The sequence below is a fragment of the Urocitellus parryii genome, chromosome 9 (genome assembly GCF_045843805.1).
Source record: "Urocitellus parryii isolate mUroPar1 chromosome 9, mUroPar1.hap1, whole genome shotgun sequence".
In the NCBI taxonomy this organism is placed as follows: domain Eukaryota; kingdom Metazoa; phylum Chordata; class Mammalia; order Rodentia; family Sciuridae; genus Urocitellus; species Urocitellus parryii.
Window position 1 is genome coordinate 21,561,070 of NC_135539.1, and position 21,331 is coordinate 21,582,400.

General features: G+C 47.6%; 2 protein-coding genes across 6 annotated transcripts; both read left to right on the forward strand.

The window, feature by feature from the left end:
• The first annotated feature begins 1,317 nt into the window (after window positions 1-1,317).
• On the forward strand, window positions 1,318-5,537 carry Bckdk (branched chain keto acid dehydrogenase kinase). Of its 5 annotated transcripts, none has more exons than XM_026400315.2 (12): window positions 1,318-1,426; window positions 1,978-2,343; window positions 2,463-2,531; window positions 2,623-2,733; window positions 3,019-3,066; window positions 3,148-3,267; window positions 3,350-3,448; window positions 3,652-3,725; window positions 4,049-4,177; window positions 4,257-4,346; window positions 4,820-4,978; window positions 5,079-5,537. In XM_026400315.2, exons 2-12 carry the CDS (start codon window positions 2,149-2,151, stop codon window positions 5,221-5,223), a joined length of 1,239 nt encoding a protein of 412 aa, XP_026256100.1. In that variant the 5' UTR covers window positions 1,318-1,426; window positions 1,978-2,148; the 3' UTR covers window positions 5,224-5,537. The 5 variants fall into 5 exon arrangements, with proteins under 5 accessions (XP_026256100.1, XP_026256102.1, XP_026256101.1 ...); XM_026400317.2 differs by lacking the exon at window positions 1,318-1,426 and adding an exon at window positions 1,454-1,577; XM_026400316.2 differs by lacking the exon at window positions 1,318-1,426 and adding an exon at window positions 1,584-1,790.
• A 3,843-nt stretch (window positions 5,538-9,380) lies between these two features.
• On the forward strand, window positions 9,381-21,304 carry Kat8 (lysine acetyltransferase 8). Its single transcript, XM_026400313.2, has 11 exons — window positions 9,381-9,629; window positions 11,000-11,074; window positions 11,152-11,327; window positions 16,013-16,066; window positions 16,163-16,327; window positions 17,037-17,126; window positions 19,907-20,047; window positions 20,146-20,239; window positions 20,321-20,471; window positions 20,658-20,812; window positions 21,136-21,304. The coding sequence occupies exons 1-11, from the start codon at window positions 9,419-9,421 to the stop codon at window positions 21,198-21,200; spliced, it is 1,377 nt and encodes a 458-aa protein (XP_026256098.1). The 5' UTR covers window positions 9,381-9,418; the 3' UTR covers window positions 21,201-21,304.
• Window positions 21,305-21,331: the final 27 nt, after the last annotated feature.

Here is a 21,331-nt window from a genome sequence, read left to right on the forward strand (position 1 = left end):
CTTCCCTAGCCAAATCCTACTCAAGCTGAACCTATACCAATGTCACAGTTCTTATCTGGTGCTCTCACCACCCCCATGCCCCCCCACCCTGCCCCAGGCTATCCTGACAGCAGACTGCACCAGAATTGTCTTCCTCTTCAGGGTAGAGGAAGGTCTTTTTATTTGATTCATTACCCAATCTTTCCTGGCACAGAAAATCACCCAGTCAGGATGACTTGCACTCACTATAGGCAGGAATATTATTAATACACAACACTTGTACAGTGCTAATTCCATACCTGGCATTATTCTAGGCACTTTATGTTTATAAATTGAAGTAATCCACACAACAACCCCAGGATTAATAATCCTTTATTTATTTATGTATTGGGGATTGAACCAAGGGGCACTTTACCAGGAAACTACACCACCAGTCCTTTTTATTTTTAAATTTTGATAAGGGGTCTCACTAAGTTACTTAGGGCTGCTCTAAATTGCTGAGGCTGGCCTCGAATTTGCGATCCTCCTACTTTAGCTTCCACAGTCACCCGGGCTTGAATAATACATCCTCATTTTACCAATACAAAAATTAAAGCACCCAGCAGTTAACTAACTTGCTTCAAGTATTAGGGGGCAGAGCTGGGGTTCGAATCACGGTTTACTTTCCCATGAATGAGTCGAGAGCTGAAAAGTGAAGGATAAGACCTCAGGGAAACCGGTAGGGTTTAATCTGTATGCTTTACATCTAAGAATCTTTCCTTACTAGCGTTTTGCTCCCAGGTATCCCCCCACGTCTTTTTTTTTTTTTTTTTTGTACCAGGGTTGAACTCAGGGGGCACTTGGCCACTGAGTCACATCCCCAGCCGTATTTTGTATTTTATTTAGAGACAGGGTCTCACTGAGTTGCTTAGTGCCTCACCATTGCTGAGGCTGGCTTTGAACTCGCGATCCTCCTGTCTCAGCCCCCTGAGCCGCTGGGATTACAGGCTTGCGCCACCGCGCCGGGCCCAGGGAGCCCATTTTATTTTATTTTATTTTTTTTTAATATATATATTTTTGTTGCAGATGGACACAATACTTTTATTTTTTTTATGTGGTGCTGAGGATCGAACCCAGGGCCTCGCCCGCGCTAGGCGAGCGCTTTACCGCTGAGCCACAACTCCAGCCCCGAGGGAGCCCATTTTATAAAGCAGAAAATAGAGTCCACAGGCCACAGTTAATTTCGGGAGGGAGCTCCATTTATCAAGTGGTCCCGAAACCGGGATGTAGCCAGAATGGACTGGAGCCCCCGCTGTGGGTCCTCAGCAGCAAACTACAACTCCCAGGAGGCATCGGGCGCCCACAGCCCACGCGACGTCGCAGCGGCAGAGGGCGCAGGCGGCTTGGCTAGCCGCGTAGGTCTACAGGGCGGTTCCGTTCGGACCCGGGCCCTGGCTCTTGCCCCGCGGTAAGTGGAATATTTGCATAGACCCTGCGGGCTAAGGCTGCGCAGCACGCGTCCACAGCCGCCACCATTTGCGCTGGAGTGCGCATGGGCGCGGGGCTGCCATCTACCATATGGGGGGGACCCGGGCGGAACCAAGAAACCTCGCTGAGGGGTAAACTCAGATGGGGACTCCCGGTCCGTAGCCTCTACGCAGCTGGCTCTCTGGCTCACAGTGCTGTGTCGCACGTACTCAGGCCTGGCTCCTGGAGCCCGGGTCTGACCGCGCTGAGTAGGGGTCAGCCCCGCCCCCTGTACCTGAGGAAGCCAAGGCGAGGTTTTGGGCTGGATGGGTTTGAGTTCTTCGCCTGACTCCCCAGACCATCAGGTAGAGCCTCAGATTGAATAGGACCTCCGGAAAGCAAGGTTGACTAGGCTTAACTTGTGTTTGGGGAGGTGACTGAAGGGCTGGCTAGAGATTGCTTAGGTTTGAGGATACCGGTGCTCATGTGGAGAAGTGGTGCAGGTCTTCTGAATTCGGATCCTTACAAGTCCACTTTACCCTGCTCTGATAGATGGGAGCTACTCTCCCGGGGCTGAGCTGGTCAGCATCCTCGACGGATCCTCACCCTTGAAGTCAGAGAAAGACCTCTGTCCACCCACACTATTTGCCCCGTTTTGGGGTCGCCTCCATCTATTGGGTGCTCAGGCCTAGTAACAGACTAGTCCGACAAAAGAGCAAGACGATGATACTGGCGTCGGTGCTTGGGAGCAGCCCTCGAGCTGGGCCTTCACTTCGGCCTCTCTTGGGGCTGTCACTCTCCATACGGGCCCATTCTACATCTGCCACGGATACACACCATGTGGAGATGGCACGGGAGCGCTCCAAGACGGTCACTTCCTTCTACAATCAATCAGCCATCGATGTGGCAGCGGAGAAGGTGCGCAGTGCTGATGGTTAGCAGGGGTCAAGTGCTGGAGTAGGTGTTCAGGGAACGAGGAGCTATGTGGTGGGGAAGGGATGTTGGAGGTCCAGTGCTCAAGGTCCATCTATCTTCAGCCCTCAGTCCGCCTCACTCCGACCATGATGCTCTATTCTGGCCGCTCCCAGGATGGCAGTCACCTTCTGGTAAGATTCCTGATCCCAGTTTCCCCTTTGGCTCCTGGAGCTCAGGGCAGCCACTCAGGTCTTGGCCTTGTCTGCCCTCTTTTTCTTATAGAAAAGTGGCCGGTACCTGCAGCAGGAGCTACCGGTGAGGATTGCTCACCGCATCAAGGGCTTCCGCAGCCTTCCTTTTATCATTGGCTGCAACCCCACCATACTGCATGTGGTAAGGTAGAAAGGATCTTTGATCAGTGTGCATACCACCCAAGGGTTCAATAGGGAGCCTGGGGCCCAGAATGGCAGACTTGCCTGCTGTGTCAGGGCCACAGAGGCCCTGGACACCAAGCCTTTGAAGGTAAAGCTACATATTGATAGAGGTTGGAAAGGTCACAGTGGGGGTTGGAACCATTTGAAGTGGGTTGGGTGGTGATCCAGATGGGCACACATGGATGGCTGTTCTTTACCCAGTGCCGGTAGCAGCCCTGTGAATTCCCATACTTCTTCCTTGCAGCATGAGCTGTATATCCGTGCTTTCCAGAAGCTGACAGACTTCCCTCCGGTGAGGCTGGGCAGAGCAGGGTGGTAAGGGACTAAGACACCAGGGTTGGACCACCTGTGCTTATGAGTCTGTGACCTGCAGATCAAAGACCAGGCAGATGAGGCCCAATACTGCCAGCTTGTGCGACAGCTGCTAGATGACCACAAAGATGTAGTGACCCTGTTAGCTGAAGGCCTGCGTGAGAGCCGAAAGCACATAGAGGTCAGTGGCAGCAAAGTAAGGGCCTAGCAAAGTAAAGGCGCTGGAAAAGAGCATGAGGTTTCAGAAGCCATGCTTTTTACAGGATGAAAAGCTTGTCCGCTACTTCTTGGACAAGACACTGACTTCAAGGCTTGGGATTCGCATGTTGGCCACTCATCATCTGGCTCTACATGAGGATAAGGTGGGGCTTTGGAACCTAAGACCTGCATGGGAAGGTCAAGTGAGGAGAGGAAAATGAGCCAGGTCCCCCCTTGGGCTGGGAATCTAAGCCAAAGTCATGGGGGAGAGGCTTTGGGGCTGCTTTGGCATCCCAGAGTTGCAGGCATTTGGCCGCCAAGGTGGGGTTGGAGGTGTTGCTAGACCTGACCTTCTTTCTCCTGCCAGCCCGACTTTGTTGGCATCATCTGTACTCGTCTCTCACCAAAGAAGATTATTGAAAAGTGGGTGGACTTTGCCAGGTGAGGCTAGAATGCCTGAAGGGATGGGTGTCTTGGGGCAGGGAACTCTTAGTTCTGAGTCCTTGCCTGGGGCATCATCTAGGTTAGGGTTCTCAACCTTGGCACTGTTGACATTTTAAACTAGATAATTCTTTGTAGTGGGGGCTGTCCTATGCATGTTAAGATGTTTAGAAGGAACCCTTGCTTTTACTGACTTGATACCCCTGAGTTGTGAGGAGCAAAATTCTCCTCACAACTTGCATAGGTCCCTTGAGAGCAGACTAGTTTCCAGTTGAGAACCACTACTTTATGGACTCCTATCTGAACCCTTTTCCTATCCACAGACGCCTGTGTGAGCATAAGTATGGCAATGCACCCCGAGTTCGCATCAATGGACATGTGGCTGCCCGTTTCCCCTTCATTCCTATGCCGTTAGACTATATCCTGCCCGAGCTGCTCAAGAATGCCATGAGGTGGGCAGGCTGGATTGACTGGGTGGGGCCAGATAGGAACTGTGGTGCCACCTCCTACTAATCTTTCCTTCCTGCATAGAGCCACAATGGAAAGCCACCTAGACACTCCCTACAATGTTCCAGATGTGGTCATCACCATTGCCAACAATGATATTGATCTCATCATCAGGTTTGTCCTGAGTGGGGTTGGGCTGGGTGGATGGGGGTTCCAGGCAGTTTACAGTTTTGCTGTAGAACCTTGAGCCAGTACCTGCCCCTCTTTGGGATTTGGACCCTGGTCATAAAAGATATTATTTGGTTCTCAGATTGCCATGAACTGGATATTAATGGATCTACAGCCAGCTATGGTTCCCAGGACCTTGCCTCTATCAGTAACTGAGGGCCCTAGAATGGGGAAACCAGTCTTTGAGGCTGGGCTAAGAATAAATATCAAATCCCTTGAGAAGGTATAAGCAGGCAGTGGCCCAGGCAAAGGTGAGGATGGAGAAAAGCTGGTTAAACAAACAAGGCCCAAGGGTCAAGGTGGACCACATTCCATATTGGGGTGGAAGGAACAAGAAATCATATTTAGCACTCTTTCCTTGGGTGGTAGTAAGACCCTATCAAACCTGGGCTGAGCCAATGTTGTTGAAACCCTGCCAGAATTTCAGACCGGGGTGGAGGCATTGCTCACAAAGACTTGGATAGGGTCATGGACTACCACTTCACTACAGCTGAGGCCAGCACCCAGGACCCCCGAATCAGCCCACTCTTCGGCCACCTGGACATGCACAGTGGTGGCCAGTCAGGACCCATGCATGGGTGAGGCTCCCCCACCCACCTCCATAACTGGGGATGGGGAACAACCCAAGGGAACTCAGGCCTCTGAAGCTCCCTATTCTATTTCCCTGCCTACCCCCAGCTTTGGCTTCGGGTTGCCCACATCACGGGCCTACGCCGAGTACCTCGGTGGTTCCCTGCAGCTGCAGTCCCTGCAGGGCATTGGCACAGATGTCTACCTGCGGCTCCGCCACATCGACGGCCGGGAGGAAAGCTTCCGAATCTGACTGTACAACCTTTGGCCTGCTTGCCTGCCCAAGCTGGGCCACACTCCTTGCCAGGACCTTTGGGTCAGGCAGGGTGACACTCTGCTCCACATACTGCTGCATCTTGGGTCTTAGGGCCCCAGACAAGACAGATGGACTTACATGGAACTGGGTGCCACTCCTTCTCAAGAGAACTCACTACTTCCTTGCCCCCAGCCTTGAAGGGGAGGAAACAGGGACCTCTGAGGCCTCTAGCAACAGCTCTGTCATTCTTGTTCCTGGGGAACCCCTACTTTGACATGTTATTTGTTATTAAAGTTCACATTTTGAATGCCTTCTTGGGCCCTGTGTATGGGGAGGGTGGGCAAACTTTCATTTCTGTCCCCTTTCAGATTCCCTGAGTTCTTGGGTTTAACTGGTTCATGTTCCAGTTTCTAACTGTTCTAAAACCTGATAGACAGGAGTACAATTGGCCCCAAGTCTCCTGGTTTGATTCAGCAGGAGTGAGGGCAGCTTAACCAAAGATCTTTCATTCATCTCATTTAACAAGTGTTTCTGGGTCCCAGCCAATTTTGAAGGCCTAGGTAAATGCAGAGTTCTGACTCTTCCCTTCATGGAAGTCACAGATTTTAGAGGTGAAGGTCACCAGACTGGGCAATCCCCAGAGCCACCTGATTCCTGTGCCTGAGTAAGGTTAAAAATACCACCTGCCAGCTGCATCTGTGGCTGCCAAGAAAGGAACACAAGGTTGTGTCCTGGCAGGCCTCAGCAGAGACTTGGTGCCCCACCACAGAGGAAGGTGGGGCCCTAGTAGCAAGGGTTAGGGACTTGGGGAAAAAGGAAAGGACTCCAGATAATAAGAGGGCTCAGTGTTAGACTTGAGGCAGAACTTCCTGTGAGAAGAGTAACTCCAGTGAAGTCTCAGTTGGGATCATCCTACCTCCTTTGTCAGGGAAGAAAGGCAGGAGAGGCTGCCTGGTGGGACTGGGGAAAAGAGTTGGACCTCTTTCTCTTGCCTTCATATTTGAGCCCTGACAGTTAACTTCCTGAGGCTGTAGGCCTATATCATCTCCTACCCCACAGGGTGATGGAGGTGGGAGACTGAGGGGAGACAGCAAGTGGCAGATGGTGGGAAACCACAATGCCTTGGTATGCTGAAATTCCTGCTGGCTGCAGAGCAAAAGGTGGAACTGGAGAGAGAGGCAGCAACCAAAAGGTGTAGGGCCTTGAAGCATAGGCTTTAACCTGGAGGCAGTAGGGATCCATTGGTGGGTTTTATGCTAGGAAGGGATGTTTTACTTTGGATTCCCTAAAAGCAGACCCTGAGAGGAGGATTTATGTCCAAGTGATTTGTAAAGAAAGTGTCTTCCAAAAGGGAGTAGGAGAGGCAGGAAAGAAGGGGAGAAACCAAGCAAGGATGTGATCTTGGGCTAAAGTCCAGGGCCAGTAAATTATGCCTTACGGTAAAAGTAAGAGAGTTAAGCTCCACTCATTAATTCCTCCACTTGATAGTTAATGGTTAAAGTCTGTGTTGGGAAGTGGGGGTAGGAAAGAATTTAAACTTGGGTTGAAAATTGTTTTCAGCTTTTTCAGGCAAGACCTCAGACAGTTGTCAAAGAGCCTCAGGTGTTAGCCTTTGGAAGGACAGTGCAGGTAATCTGGACATACAGAAATTTAAAAATCTCAGGATCTGGGCTGGGTGCAGTGGCACATGCCTATAATCCCAGTGACTTGAGGAGGCTGAGGCAAGAGGATCACAAGTTTAAGGCCTTTTTTTAAAAAAAAAAAAACAGGAATTGAACTTAGGGGCACTCAACCCCTGAGCCACATCCCCAGCCCTTTTTGTTTTTTATTTTGAGATAGGGTCTTCTAAGTTGCTTAGGGCCTTGCTAAATTGCTGAGGCTGGCTTTGAACTCACAATCCTCCTGCCTCGGCCTCTTGAGCCACTGGGATTACAGGCATGCGATGGTGTAAGGCCAGTCCTAACAATGAGACCTGTCTCAAAAAATTAAAAGGGCTGGAGATGTAGCACAGTGGCAAAGTGGCCCTGGATTCAATCCCCAGTAACAAAACACATAAACAAATTGCAGCCCTACAAAGCTCCAGAAGGAACAGTCAGATTTGCATCATTAATGGCCATTGGATTGGAGGAAGCATGGTGAAAAGGCTGATGCAGTGACCCTGATCAGAGATTTATAAAGTTTAGGCTAATCATTAACTAGAAAGAACGTTATCTATAACTGAAGATGTCAGGTGAAGTATTAAGTGAGGCATCAGTGAGGTAACAATTCTAAAGACAGGTTGGAATGGGAGAGAACATTACAACTTGGTTCTTCCCCAACCTGACCCTTATTTTTTATTTTGAGGCAGGGTCTCACTAAGTGGCTGAGGCTGGCTTTGAACTTGTGATCCTCCTGCCTCAGCCATCCAGGATTACATTGGGATTACAGGTGTGCACCACTGCACCTAGCAACTCCTTCCTGACTCATTTCTTCTGTTTATGCTGCCAGACACTGAACTCTTACTACACCCCCAACTCCTTCATTTATTTCACAAAGGCTGTTAAAGCCATTCCCACTTCTGACCCTACAGACACCTCTTAGATTTTGCTTGTGCTGTAATCTCTGAGCCCCATCCTCAGACCCCAAGAATTCTACTCTTCTAAGAATTGTTTTGAAGTCCAGTAACTAAATTTTGTATCCAGGAACTTTCAAAGGATGGCTAAAGAGAATGTTCACTGAGTACCTACTCTGCCTAGCACTATACATTGTTATATGAGCTACCTCACACAGGTTTAGTCTGCTTGCCTCATGACAGAAGCCAATTAGTTGAGAGAAAATACCATTGTAAAGAACTTTTTTTCTAATAAGTTAGCTGACTGGAAGATGATAGAGATTCTTATACCTAAAGAGACATCTTGCCAGGAAGCCAATTTAGAGGCAGTTCATATAGGAGATGGGTGATCACATACTGGTAGGCACCTTTTCACAGGTGTAGGTTTATGGCCAAATCACCTAGTGTTTCTTAGTTCTGCAAATCTCAACAAACATCAGTAGCCGGTTGCAGTGGCACATGCCTGTAATCCCAGCAGCTTGGGAGACGGTGACAGGAGGAATGTGAGTTCAAAGCCAGCCTCAGCAACTTAGTGGGGACCTCAAGCAAATCACCAAGACTCTTGTCTCTAAATAAAATACAAAATAGGGCTGGGGATGTGGCTCAGTGGTCGAATGCCCCCTGATACTAAACAAAACAAGACAAAAGATCATTTTTTTCCCTAAGGCTATTGTTATTTATTCATTTGCCCACATGTAGTTCCTGCCTATTATACAACGATCAGGCTAGAGAGGGTAGCCCTTCTGCGGATCACCACTAGGATAATAGTAGAAAAAATACTTAAATTAATTACTGTGGAAGACCAGGGTCATGTAAAGCCAAATAAGCAGTCTGGCGCCAGATTAATGTTCGGCTTCATATACAGACAAGATGTTATGGTTTATACAGTTCTATATAGCTTAACCATACAGAGATATATACAAGCATGTATGTGTATATATCTATGTACACACACACACACACACGGGTTTAAGTTTTGCCGATTCTCAGTGCATCTACATACTTGTCATATTACCCAAGGAGGTGCCAAACTCAAAAGATTCCTCAACTCATAGCCAAGACGCTCTTCATTGTATCCGCTGCCTTTATTTTGAAGCTTCTTACTAGCCCTGGAAACCCGTTCTTTCTCCACCTCAACTGTATCTTTTTCCCACCTTGAACAAGAGAAGCAGTCTCTTCAATCTTCAAATATGAGGTGGCCGGTACTAAGCCTGCGCAATTGAGCAGCGCAGTGGGGGACTGCTAATTCCAGACTTAATCCCGAAGCTCCGCAACCGAGGAGACCGTTCTGGCTTCGTCCCATTAGTGAGGAGAGCACCCCTGAAAACTGACACATTTTGGCAGCATTAGAGCCTTTTAAAAAATAACTGAGTCATCACATTAGGAAAAACTGTCACCTCACAGAAAATCAGGAACTCAGGCCCACCCTCACCAGGGGCCTACCGACAGCAGCAGCGCAGCAGAGCAGGCCGCAGGAACCAATTAGTTTCTGCCACATCACAGACCCCACCTCCAGGCGCGAGGCTCCGCCCCCACGCACGGCTGACCCGGAGCTAAAAATTTTACGCGGCGCTACACTCTGGGGTCACTTCCGCCACCGCTATGGCGGCACAGGGAGCTGCTGCAGCGGTTGCAGCAGCGACTTCGGGGGTCGTAGGGGAGAGCGAGCCCGGGCCCGGGGAGAATGCAGCGGTCGAGGGGACTGCCCCATCCCCGGGCCGCGTCTCTCCGCCGACGCCCGCGCGCGGCGAACCAGAAGTCACAGTGGAGATCGGAGAAACGTACCTCTGCCGGCGTCCAGATAGCACCTGGCGTGAGGGCGGGGCCCAGGGGCGGGCTGTGTGGTGGGCGTGACTTGAGAACTTACCCTCCTTAAAGCCTAGAGCCTGGGGGTTTTAGCTGTGGGGGGGCGGGGCGGGGGCGGGGCTCTGAACTTCTAGGTAAGAACTCGGAGTTACCTGGGTTGAGAAACCTGCCCAGTAATGGAGGCTGTCATTCTCTCATTATGCGTGTGCCTCCTACAAAGCCACCCGTAAGGGTATATTGAAGATCTTAGTATACACAGAACTCTTGTTCCACTTATTTGCTAAATATTAACCTTGACTTTCTTTTCTTGCGAACTCTGCTTCCACTGGTCTCTTTTGCCTCTGTCTTTCCCTTCTGTCTTCCCCTGTAGTAAAGAGGACCTTCCAGAACACCTTTTCCTTTGTGGTCTATAATCTTCTGTCATCTTCAAAATAAACTCCAACTTATTATTAGAGTGGCATTCATTTCTGTGTCCTCTCTGGTCTCTAGCCACCCCAAAAAAGGCCTTTGCTAGACCAGAACATGCTATTGGCTCCGAAAAACCATGTGCCTTTTAACACCCTGCTCTCTATTTGGAATGTCTTCCCTTTCTCCTGTCATTCTTTTAGCTTGTATCTTTTGTGATGCCATTCTTAACTGCCTTCAGGCAAAGTGAGTTGTTCCCATCTGTATGTTTCTTCTACATTCTTTTCATACTTCAGTCATGGAATAGGTAACATAATGTTGTAATCCTCTGTTTGTGGACTCCTCCCCCATCAAACTGGGAACTTCTGGAGGGCAAGATCTCTTGTGATTCAATGTTGTGTCCAGCAAAAATACAGTGTAGGACCAAACACACAGTGGTTACTTTATTAATTGAATGTATGCTATTTGTGGGGCACTGCACTAAAAATTTTGGAGGCATTAACTCTGAGGTGGGCACTATTTTTCCTATTTCCACGTGAAGAAACTGAGGCTCAGGAAGTCAAGACAACTTGCTCAGTTACACTTAGCTAGGAAATGGGGAGCAAGAATTATAAAACTCAGGTTGTGTTAATGCTGTGCCAGCCCTCCTGTCCCCCAAACAAATGAATTACTGAGTGTATACAGTAAAATGAACATTGAAATTTGGAGTCAGAGCTAAACTCAGTTAAGTATCAGTTCTTATCACTTTTCAAATCTATGACCCTGGGTAAGCCTCATTTTTTTTTCCTCATCTGTAAAATAGGAATAACAGCTCCAACCTGGCTCACCTCAGGATTGTGAAGGGTATAAATGCAATGTTGGATGTGGACAGATGAATCTGGAAACTGCTAAAAACCTGAAAACTGCTCCACAATGTCTTGGATTCCTCTTGTTTTAACATTTCCTGACGATCCTAGCCTTTTTTCTTTACAGATTCTGCAGAAGTGATCCAGTCTCGAGTGAATGACCAGGAGGGCCGAGAGGAATTCTATGTACACTATGTGGGCTGTGAGTGCTTTGGGGCCTTTCCGCTTGGGTGGGAGGAGGAAGTGGCAGGACAATACCTTCATGGCCTATCCTAACAGTTAACAGGCGACTGGACGAATGGGTAGATAAGAACCGGCTGGCACTGACCAAGACAGTGAAGGATGCTGTACAGAAGAACTCGGAGAAGTACCTGAGTGAGCTGGCTGAGCAGCCTGAGCGCAAGATAACTCGAAACCAAAAACGCAAGCATGATGAGATCAACCACGTACAGAAGGTCCGGGCCCCTCCCCTTCCCCAGGACTCCAGTGGCCCAGCTGCTTCTGCCAGCTCCCTTGGGCCTCTTGAGTTCCAGTGCCAAAACCACAGCTACTCCCATTTCTTAAGTTCTTATAGTGAGTGTATCAGGAACTTCATCTGTCTAATTTACTCTTTATGGGTAGAAAACTGAGGCTCAGAAAGTGAAAGGGCTTGATTCCCACCTGACAGCAAGGAACTGGCAGAGTTGGGCCTGGAAGTCAGACTTCCTGCTCCCTCTTTCGAGGCCTCCTGTGACTGTGTCATATTAGACAGAACAACTTGATGTCTAAAGGGAAGTAGGAGAATGAATCATATTGGACACCTGCCTATTGCCAAGCACCATTCTAAATACATGTACAAGCTCATCAAATTCTTCCTGACAATTTACCACCACAGGAATAATTATTTCTTTCTGTAGATGAGGAAGCAGGCTCAGAGAGGTTAAGTAACATGCTCAAGGTCACACAGCTAGTAAAAAAGGGGCTGGAATTAGAATAATTATGCCATACATTGTTCTTTGAGCCAGAGTATTAGGTTTAAATATTTTAGTACATGATCTCACTGTTGTTTCACATTAACCCTTTGAGGTAAGCATTATTATTATACCCAGTGTACAGAAGAGGCACAGTTTAGAAACCCAGTTAGAAATTAAATCTGCTAACTAGATTGTCCTGCTTCAGAGCTCAAGTCCTTAACCATGGTTTGATACATACTAGAAACCCAGGTCATTTTCCTCCCAAACTTGGGTTTTTCTGGGATTTTTTATTTTTCCCCACCAAGCTAGACTTGTCCCTGGGGGTTACTTTCCTTCCAGTCTGAGGCTCAGTTTGTGTGTGTCTTTCTTTCTCCGTGTGTGTGTGTGTGTGTGTGTGTGTGTGTGTGTGTGTGTATGTGTTGTTGTAGTGGTAGTAGTAGTAGTACTGGGGATTTAACATGGGGCACTTTACCTCTGAGCTACATTCTTAGTCCTTTTTATTTTTTTATTTTGAGCCACGGTCTCCCTAAGTTGCCCAGGCTGACCTCAAACTTGTGATCCTCCTGCCTCAGCCTCCCATGTTGCTAGCATTACAGGCGTGTGCCACCGTGCCTGGCTGAGCCTCAGTTTCTTGACTTAAAAAATGACTACAAACAAGAGCAGGATTCATCAAGGTCTGATCAAGCAGTCGTTAGTTTCAACCTTCAGTTTCATCTTTCTGAGCACTTATGTGCTTTGCAGTGATGTTTTTCAAACTGGAGGTCAATCTAGTAGTAGATTGTAAACTCAATTCAGTAGGTGTGGCTAGCATTAAATTTTTTTAAATGGAAGAAAGAAGTAGGCTAAGAGAAAATATCAGAGTTCATTGCATGTTATTAAGGATGAGTATTGTTTCGAGAAGCTTTTGTTTCACATGTATATGTACATATACAAAAACATGTTGACAGGTTTATAGTGCCAACTACACCTCCTAGTATGGATTTGATGAAATTTAAAGTGCAGCCAGACCTGGTGGTACATGCATTTGAGTAGACTGAGGCAGGAAGATCATAAGTTCAAAGCCAGTTTCAGCAATTTAGCGAAGCCCTAAGCAGCTTAGTGAGATCCTGTCTCAGAAAATAAAAAGGACTGGGTATGTAGCTCAGTGGTTAAGCGCCCCTGAGTTAAATCCCTGATGTTCCCCCCACCCCACCCCCCCCCAAAAAAATTGAAGTTCCCTAACCTAGAAAACTCCTCCAGTTTAGGGTAGCACTATCCAATTGATTTCCTTTTATAATAGAAATATTCTACAGCTGTGCTCTTCAGTACAGGAGCTACCTTAGCTACATGTGGCTATTGAATACTTAAAATATATTAGTATGACTAGGAGTTTTTTTTGTGTGGTACTGGGGTATCAAACCCAAGGCCTTGCACATGGTAGGCCATGTGCTCAAACCTACCTCCCCAGCCCTTTTTAATTTATATATTTGTACTGGGGATATTATACCAAGGGCCTCTACCACTGAGCTATATATCTAGCCCTTTTTATTTTTTATTTTTTGGTACCAGGGATTGAACCCAGGGTTGCTCAACCACTGAGCCACATCCCTAGCCCTTTTTTTAATTTTTTAAAATTTTGAGTTTCACTAAGTTGCTGAAGCTGGCTTTGAACTTGGGATCCTCCCTGGGATTATAGCCTGAATTTAAATATAAATAGTATATGTAGTGACTAGTGGCTACTCTATTGGACAGCACAGGTCTAAGATCCTATTATTTCCCCAACTAATTTGCACTGGACAGAGATATATCTCTAAGCTGGCAATCATTAGGGTGATAGTGGGTCAAGCTCTAGTGATAGTGGTTAATAAACCTCAGCACCCTAGCAAGGCACTAAGCAGGTTAGCAAGACCCTGTCTCAAAAATAAAAGGGCTGGGGATGTGGCTCAGTGGTTAAGTGACCCTGGGTTCAATCGCCAGTAATCCCCACCCTCCACCCTCCACCCCCACAAAAAAGGATGGGGTAATAAAATAATCAGCAAGTTAACAATTAGCAAGGTTCTTCAGAGCCTAATTAATGTTTAATTCTAAATAAATTGTAGCATTTAAGAAAAATAGTGTTTTTGTAGTCCTTTAATGCTATTGTAGAGATTATTCTTTGTGAAAGTCCTGGAAATACATTTTAAAGAAACATGAGAAGGAATATCTTCCTTCAGTTTTGCAGTGGTCAGGCTTGAAATTGAACCAGAAACTTGGGCCCATCTCTGCTGAGTACTAATTTTGTGATCTTGGGCAAGTGACCTTGCCTCTTTGTGCCTCAGTTTCTTCTTTTGTATAATGAGGCTAGTAAACATTCTTGTTTCAAAGCCTCATTGTGAAGATTAAATGAAATAATGTTCATGGAGTATTTGACACTTAGAATGAATAGCAGCTAGTTAGTCTCCAAGGGTAAGTGACCTCACCTCTCCCTGCCTGTTTATGACTTTGTGAAATTGGAAAAAGAATGCTCCATCAAAAGGCTGATTGAGTCCATATTGGTACAATGCTTTGTAGAGGAGCATTCTAGGTAAAACAATGGCTACTTTCTCAACTATGGAGCAGATTTACTCTGTTATAGGCCATAGGCCTTCAAGGGTCTCCCTTGTCAGGCTGTGCTTGGTTTGTCCTTCAGAGTCAGGCCTAGGAACAGGATATGCTGTGTGACATAACTTTTAGTCTCTGCTTTCTTTTTATTGGGGGGATCAAAAACATATTGATCATATCTCTGTTCATCTGGTGAGACTGGGCTGCAGTGAGGGGAGGTTTGTGGCAGGGCTCTTGGGATTGAACCCTGGAGTGCTTTACCACAAGCTACATCCCCAGCCATTTTTTTATTTTGAGACAGCATCTCACTAAATTGCTGAGGCCAGTCTCAAAACTTGAGATCCTCCTGCTGCAACCCCTAAAGTCGCTGGATTACAGAGGTGCACCACCACACCTGGCTAGTTTTTGCTTTCTGGGGACTTAGAAAATAGGGAAAAACAAGGCAGGGAGAAGTTGGGGGGCTTGTGTTGACCACGTCTGACCTGGGAAGGAGGGGGTGTTAGGATATAGAAAAATCTAGTCAAAATAAATAAATAAAGCCACATAAAAAAAGAAAAAGAAAAAACTAGTCAAGCTTCCTGGAGGGGATGGGAAGGATGTTGGGCCTTGAAGGAGAAGGAAAAAAGAAAACACTGTAAAAACAATTACACATGAGAGCCCACAAAGCCCTGCTCTGTCATGCGCTCACCTGACTCAGGCCCTGCCAGATTGAGGAAGTGCTTTCTGGCAGCTTGAAGACGAGGAAGGGCATCCTCAAGGAAGTAATCTTGTGCAAAAGCATGAAGGCCAGAAAAAGGGCTGTTGATATCTGTAGGTTTGAGGGGCTGAAATAGGCAAGGAATCTAAGGAGAACTAGTTAATTGTTCAGACGTGAAATGGTGGCAGTGACTGTTTGGAGTGAGACAGGGAGGAGAATTCCAGAGAAGACCAATTCCAGAGATGTCAAGGAGGTAGAGTTGGCATCCACCTATTAGGAATTGATCACCAATTGGATGCTAGACTTAAAAGGAGGGAGGAGTCCTAAGATCAGGCCCAGTTATTGTCTTGAACAGTTGGGCCAAGGGTGATGTTCCCAGTGGAAGGGAGATCTAGAAGGAGGAACACATTTGCTGAGAGGAATACTGAGGTTCTTTCTAGGCATCTGTGGGGAGGACCTTTGGGAACAGTCCCATGGACAGGAAGCTACTTGGGTCTGATGTTTAGGGAAGATGTCCAAGTATATTGAGGAATCTGTGACAGTTCTTATTTTCTACTTGGAAGATGAGATCCATTATTTCATCTGAATCACAACTTTGGGATAGTTGGGTTGTCTCATTATACAACTTTCAGTCCTTTCAACTCAAGGACTGAAACCAGGCCTCCTGATCCTATCCCTGTTCATCTGCAAAAGTTCCAAACTCAGGTATCAGTGTCATCTGAGATGTGTGGGTAGGTGGGTAGCTAGGAGAGGAGGAGCTTAGGCCACCCAGCTACAGAACCAAGTAAAAAGGCTGGTATCATGGTTATTATTGTCATTTAGGAGATGAGTCTTGAAGACGATAGGGAAGCATTGTGGGTTCTGGGACAGGGCAGGGACAGCCTGACCACCACCTCTATCCACCGTTGTCCACTTTTCTTTCCTTGCCCAGACTTATGCAGAGATGGACCCCACAACAGCAGCCTTGGAGAAGGAGCATGAGGCGGTAAGCAGGGTCAGGACTCCTAACTGGGCACTCCCTGTCTTTGCTTCCTTGTCCTTGCTGAGCCACCTGGTGCCCCTATTCCCACCTTCTTTGCAGATCACCAAGGTGAAGTATGTGGACAAGATCCACATTGGGAACTATGAAATTGATGCCTGGTACTTCTCACCATTCCCTGAGGACTATGGGAAACAGCCCAAGCTCTGGCTCTGCGAGTATTGCCTCAAGTACATGAAATACGAGAAGAGTTACCGCTTCCATCTGGTGAGGCTGGGCTGCAGTGGGCAAAGAGGCAGGTGGGCATCAAGGCTGGGGGCAGTGAACTGAGCCTGCAGCATCAGGGAAGACAGGTCCAGAGGAGTCAAGTACAAGGAGGGGTTGCCTGAAGGGACCTGGATTCCAGGCCTGGCTTTGATGTTGCTGACATAGTGTGACCTTGGCCAGTTTTCTGCTTTTCTATTGAATGTAAACAATAGTCTCTCAGATTCTTTGCCCTTTATTATGTTTACCAAGGCCAGCCCAGTACCAGCTGCTCAGTGTAAAGGAGGAAACAGTCTGAGCAATTGAACGATGGGGTGTGGACAGGTGGGAAGAAGGGGCCATACTAAAAGTGGGACACTGTCATCACCAGCGTGGTGGAGTGTTTCCCAGAGCATGAAGTCTGAGGCAAATATATGTGGCTTAGGAAAACTTTGATAATGGATGAGTGACCTCTAGAACCAGGCCAAGAGAAGCTTAAAAGCAGATATTTGAGTGAAACTTGAGCAAGCTGTTAGTCTCTCTTTGCCTCAGTTTCTTCATCTGTGAAATAGGGTCTATCTCTAAGGTTGCTGGGGAGGATACAGCTAGAGTATTAAGCAGAGGGTTTACAAATGGGGAAACAAAGTGCAGAGCCACACAGGTGGTGGGGTGGGAAGCACCTAGCAGAGAATTTATGGGTCTCAAGTCTGTGTTCCTTCATCTCTGTCCCCAGGGCCAATGTCAGTGGCGGCAGCCGCCAGGGAAGGAGATTTATCGAAAGAACAACATTTCTGTGTATGAAGTAGATGGCAAAGATCATAAGGTGAGCTGGTGGCTCAGAGCCAGTGGGGAGGTAGGGAAAGCTCGGGACACAGCCTAGATGATTCTCACTGCCACTGCCAGGTCCAGGGCTAGCCTCAAGGTGTGTGTCCATTGGGAATAGGATTGTGAAGTCTTACTTGGCCTGGCACCTGGCCTGTGGTTGGTGTGCAGTAAAACACATGTTTCCGTGATGCCAGCCTTGGGCCCATCTCCTTTCTGTCCCTGAGGATCTCTTTGTGGGGGTAGTTCAGGTTTGGGTAGTTCTGGAGCCCAGATTGGAGATTGTCTTGCCTGAGGCTGCTCTTAGACAGCTTTCTCTTTTGGTCTAAAGGAAAGGTGTTTGTTTTTGCCTGGGAGGGGACTGCTTTGTTTTGAGATTTCCTCCCTGAGAGCTCTGTGGCTAATGTTGGCTGTGTTCCTTGTTCTTAGCAGAGTGACTTCAGTGGGGCAGGGAGTGGCCTTTAGGGCCTGCTCTCCATTGTTAAGAACATGGCCTTGGGGCTGGGGTTGAAGCTCAGTGGTAGAGCACTTGCCTAGCATGTGTGAGGCACTGAGTTCTATTGTCAGCACCTCATATAAATAAACAAACCAACAAATAAATAACAACTAAAAAAAAAAAAAAAGAACCCAGGGGATGGGATTGCCTTGCACATGTGAGGCACTGGGTTCGATCCTCAGTACCACATAAAAATAAATAAAGGTATTGTGTCCATCTACAACTAAAAAATTATTTAAAAAAAAAAAAAAAAAAAAAAACCTGGTCTTTGGCAGGGCATAGTGACACACACCTATAATCTGTTCCCAGCTGCTCAGGGGAGGTTGAGGTAGGAGGATCACAAGTTCAAGGCCAGCCTGAGCATCTTAGAAATCTGTACTTCAAAATAAAACACATAAAGAGCTGGGGATATTGCTCAGTGGTCAACCTGGAAAAGTTTCTTCAAATGTCCCGGTTTCCCTTGGAAGGACACTATGTATGAGATGAAGAAGGCATGCTTCAAATTGCCCTGTCACTTCCTGGTTGACCTTAGACAAGTTACTTAACTTTGTTTTGTTCCCGTTTCCTCATCCATAAGACAAGAGTCATAATTATTTGCCTAATCAGCTTGTTAGTGGAATGAATGAGACCACAAATGTCAAGTATGTAGCGCAGTGCCTGGCATGTAGTTAGTAGATGCTTAGTAAACAAGGGCCTTTGTTATTGTTGAGTAGTTGGGGAATTCCTACACTGAGCCTGGCCCTGGCCTGCCTTGCTGAGCATTCATGGGTACAATGACAGAAAGGGCTCCCACTGGAGGTGTGGTATACTTTCCAGCTCTATCCTCTGCCAACTTTGAGGCCTCACACAAATGCTTCCCTTCCCAGAGCTTCCCTTTTCTCCTAAGACAAGTGGGACTAGCAAGGCTGGCTCACACAATCATTAGGTCAAATGAAAGAGCGGATTTGAAGAGGTGTCATAAACCAGAGAGTCCACTTAGGCCATGGCATGAAGCCAACCTCAAGGTCCCATTGTCCCTCCTGATGCTGGCCTGCGTGGGTCTTTGGGTCTGTGCCAAGGAGTCTAGTCAGGTGAGGAGAGTGAGTGTGGACAGGCTGAGCTCGGCTTTATGGTCAAGTGCAGGGGCCCTCCACTTTGCAGATAGTTACCAGCATCATGTTTAGATAGGTGCTGGGGGCCCAGCTATGAACAAGACAGAACTCGCATACCAGGCAAATTCCTGTCCTGGCACTCACCAGCCATGGAACCATAGACTAGCCTCAGTTTCTTATTCTGAAACAAGTTAATGTCTATAAAGATTGAGCCAGATTATACATGTAAAACACCTGGCCTATATTTAGCACTCAAAAGTGGTGAGTTAATGATTAATCCAGCTCTGCCATTAACTTGTTGAGTGCTAATGACTGACTTCTCAGTTTCCTTATTTATCAGAAATTGACTCTAAGACTCCTTCCAGTTGTTTTTTTATTTGTTTGTTTTTGTTTTTTTTTTTTGTACTGGGGATTTAACCCAGGGCCCTTTACCACTGAGCTACATCTCCAGGCTGTTTTTGAGACAAGTCTCATATGTTTAGGGCCTCGATAAACTGCTGAAGCTGGCCTCGAACTTGGGATCCTTCTGCCTCAGCCTCTGGAGTTCCTTGGATTACAGGACTGTACCACCATGCCTGGGCTCTTTCCAGTTTTTGGTTTTTTTTTTTTTTTTTTTTTTGGTATCAGAGATTGAACCTGGGGCACTTAACCACTAAGCCACATCCCTAGCCCTTATTTATTTATTTTTAATTTTTTTAGTCATAGTGGACACAACACCTTTATTTATTTATTTATTTTTATGTGGTGCTGAGGCTCGAACCCAGAAGCTCGCACGTGCTAGGTGAGTGCTCTATTGCTGAGCCACAACCCTCGCCCCTCTAGCCCTTTTTATTTATTATCTTGAGATAGGGTCTCGCTAAGTTTCTAAGGCTGGTTTTGAACTTGGTATCCTCTTGCCTCAGCCTTCTGAGCTGCTAGGATTACACTATGCCTAGCTCTCCTTACAGTCCTAAATACTACTCTTCTGGCCAGGTGCACACTTGTTGGGGAGGAGGCTGAGACAGGAGGATTGCAAGTTCAAGTCAGCCTCAGCCTACCAAATATGAGATTACAGGCATGCACCACTGCACCTGGCTACTGGCTTGCCCTTTGGAACCTGGCATGTACAGAACAACAAGGTGGCTGCTCATGCCCTTGCTGGTTGGGGGAATTGTACTTGCTCTCTGAACCTGTTTCCCCTCCCCGACCCCTCAGATTTATTGTCAGAACCTGTGTCTACTGGCCAAGCTTTTCCTGGACCATAAGACATTGTACTTCGATGTGGAGCCTTTCGTCTTTTACATCTTGACTGAGGTGGACAGGCAAGGGGCCCACATTGTCGGCTACTTCTCTAAGGTGCTGAATGACTAAACCCAGGTTGGGGGAGGGTGGGAAGTATAAACTGGAGCAGGGGCTGAGTTTCTCCAAAGGTCCTGAGCACCCATCCCCTGCAGGAGAAGGAATCTCCAGATGGAAACAATGTGGCCTGCATCCTGACCCTGCCCCCCTACCAGCGCCGTGGCTATGGGAAGTTTCTCATTGCTTTCAGTGAGTGGCTCCTGTGGTGGTAGGGACAGAGAGGGGTTGCTAGGGTGGGCTGGATCCTCAGGATTCTTCTCTTGTTATCAGGTTATGAGCTCTCCAAGCTAGAAAGCACAGTAGGATCCCCAGAGAAGCCACTCTCCGATTTGGGCAAACTGAGCTATCGCAGCTATTGGTCATGGGTCCTGCTAGAGATTCTGCGAGATTTCCGGGGCACACTGTCCATCAAGGACCTTAGGTGAGAGCCCTGGTCCCCAACCGTGTTCAAGGCATGCTGCTGTCCACTGAGGACCTTGTAAGCAAGGCATCCTGGCATCCTCAAGGGAAAAGATTAGCCATAGATCCTGTCTCCTTGTCCCTTTTGCTATCCTAGGCAGACCCCATAAGACTTATCTCCATCATCTTCTCTAATGCTTTTCTGCAGTCAGATGACCAGTATCACCCAGAATGACATCATCAGTACTCTACAGTCCCTCAACATGGTCAAGTACTGGAAGGGCCAGCACGTGATCTGTGTCACACCCAAGCTGGTAGAGGAACACCTCAAAAGTGCCCAGTATAAGAAACCACCCATCACAGGTGTGTGGGTGGGGGCTTGCATGTGTGTGTGTGTGTGTGTGTGTGTGTGTGTGTGTGTGTTGGGGGTAGGTATAAGGACTGCTAGAAACCAATTCCTCCTTTCTGTTGTCACAAGATCCCAAACCAGTCAAACCAGCTTCCAGGACAGAAGCCTGGGGCGGGCTACTCATTCCTGGGTTTCCCTGCCCCCTCCCCAAAACTCAGGCTGCCCTTTTGTTCTCTCCTGGAGGAGGTGAAACCTGGCTTGGGCCCAGAGCTGGAGCAGCCAGGTGTGAGCAGGCCTGGCCCAGAGGCCCTGCTTCTCATGCCTCTTCTCCCCACAGTGGACTCTGTCTGCCTCAAATGGGCCCCCCCAAAGCACAAGCAAGTCAAACTCTCCAAGAAGTGAGCAGCCAGTGCCCCTGCTGCTGGATCTGTGCCTCCTTGACCTTAGCCTGTAAATATGTACAGACCTGTTTGTCCATTTTTAATAAAGTAAATTCTGCTGGTGGCTTTGGACTTTGGAAGTAGAAGAGAGAG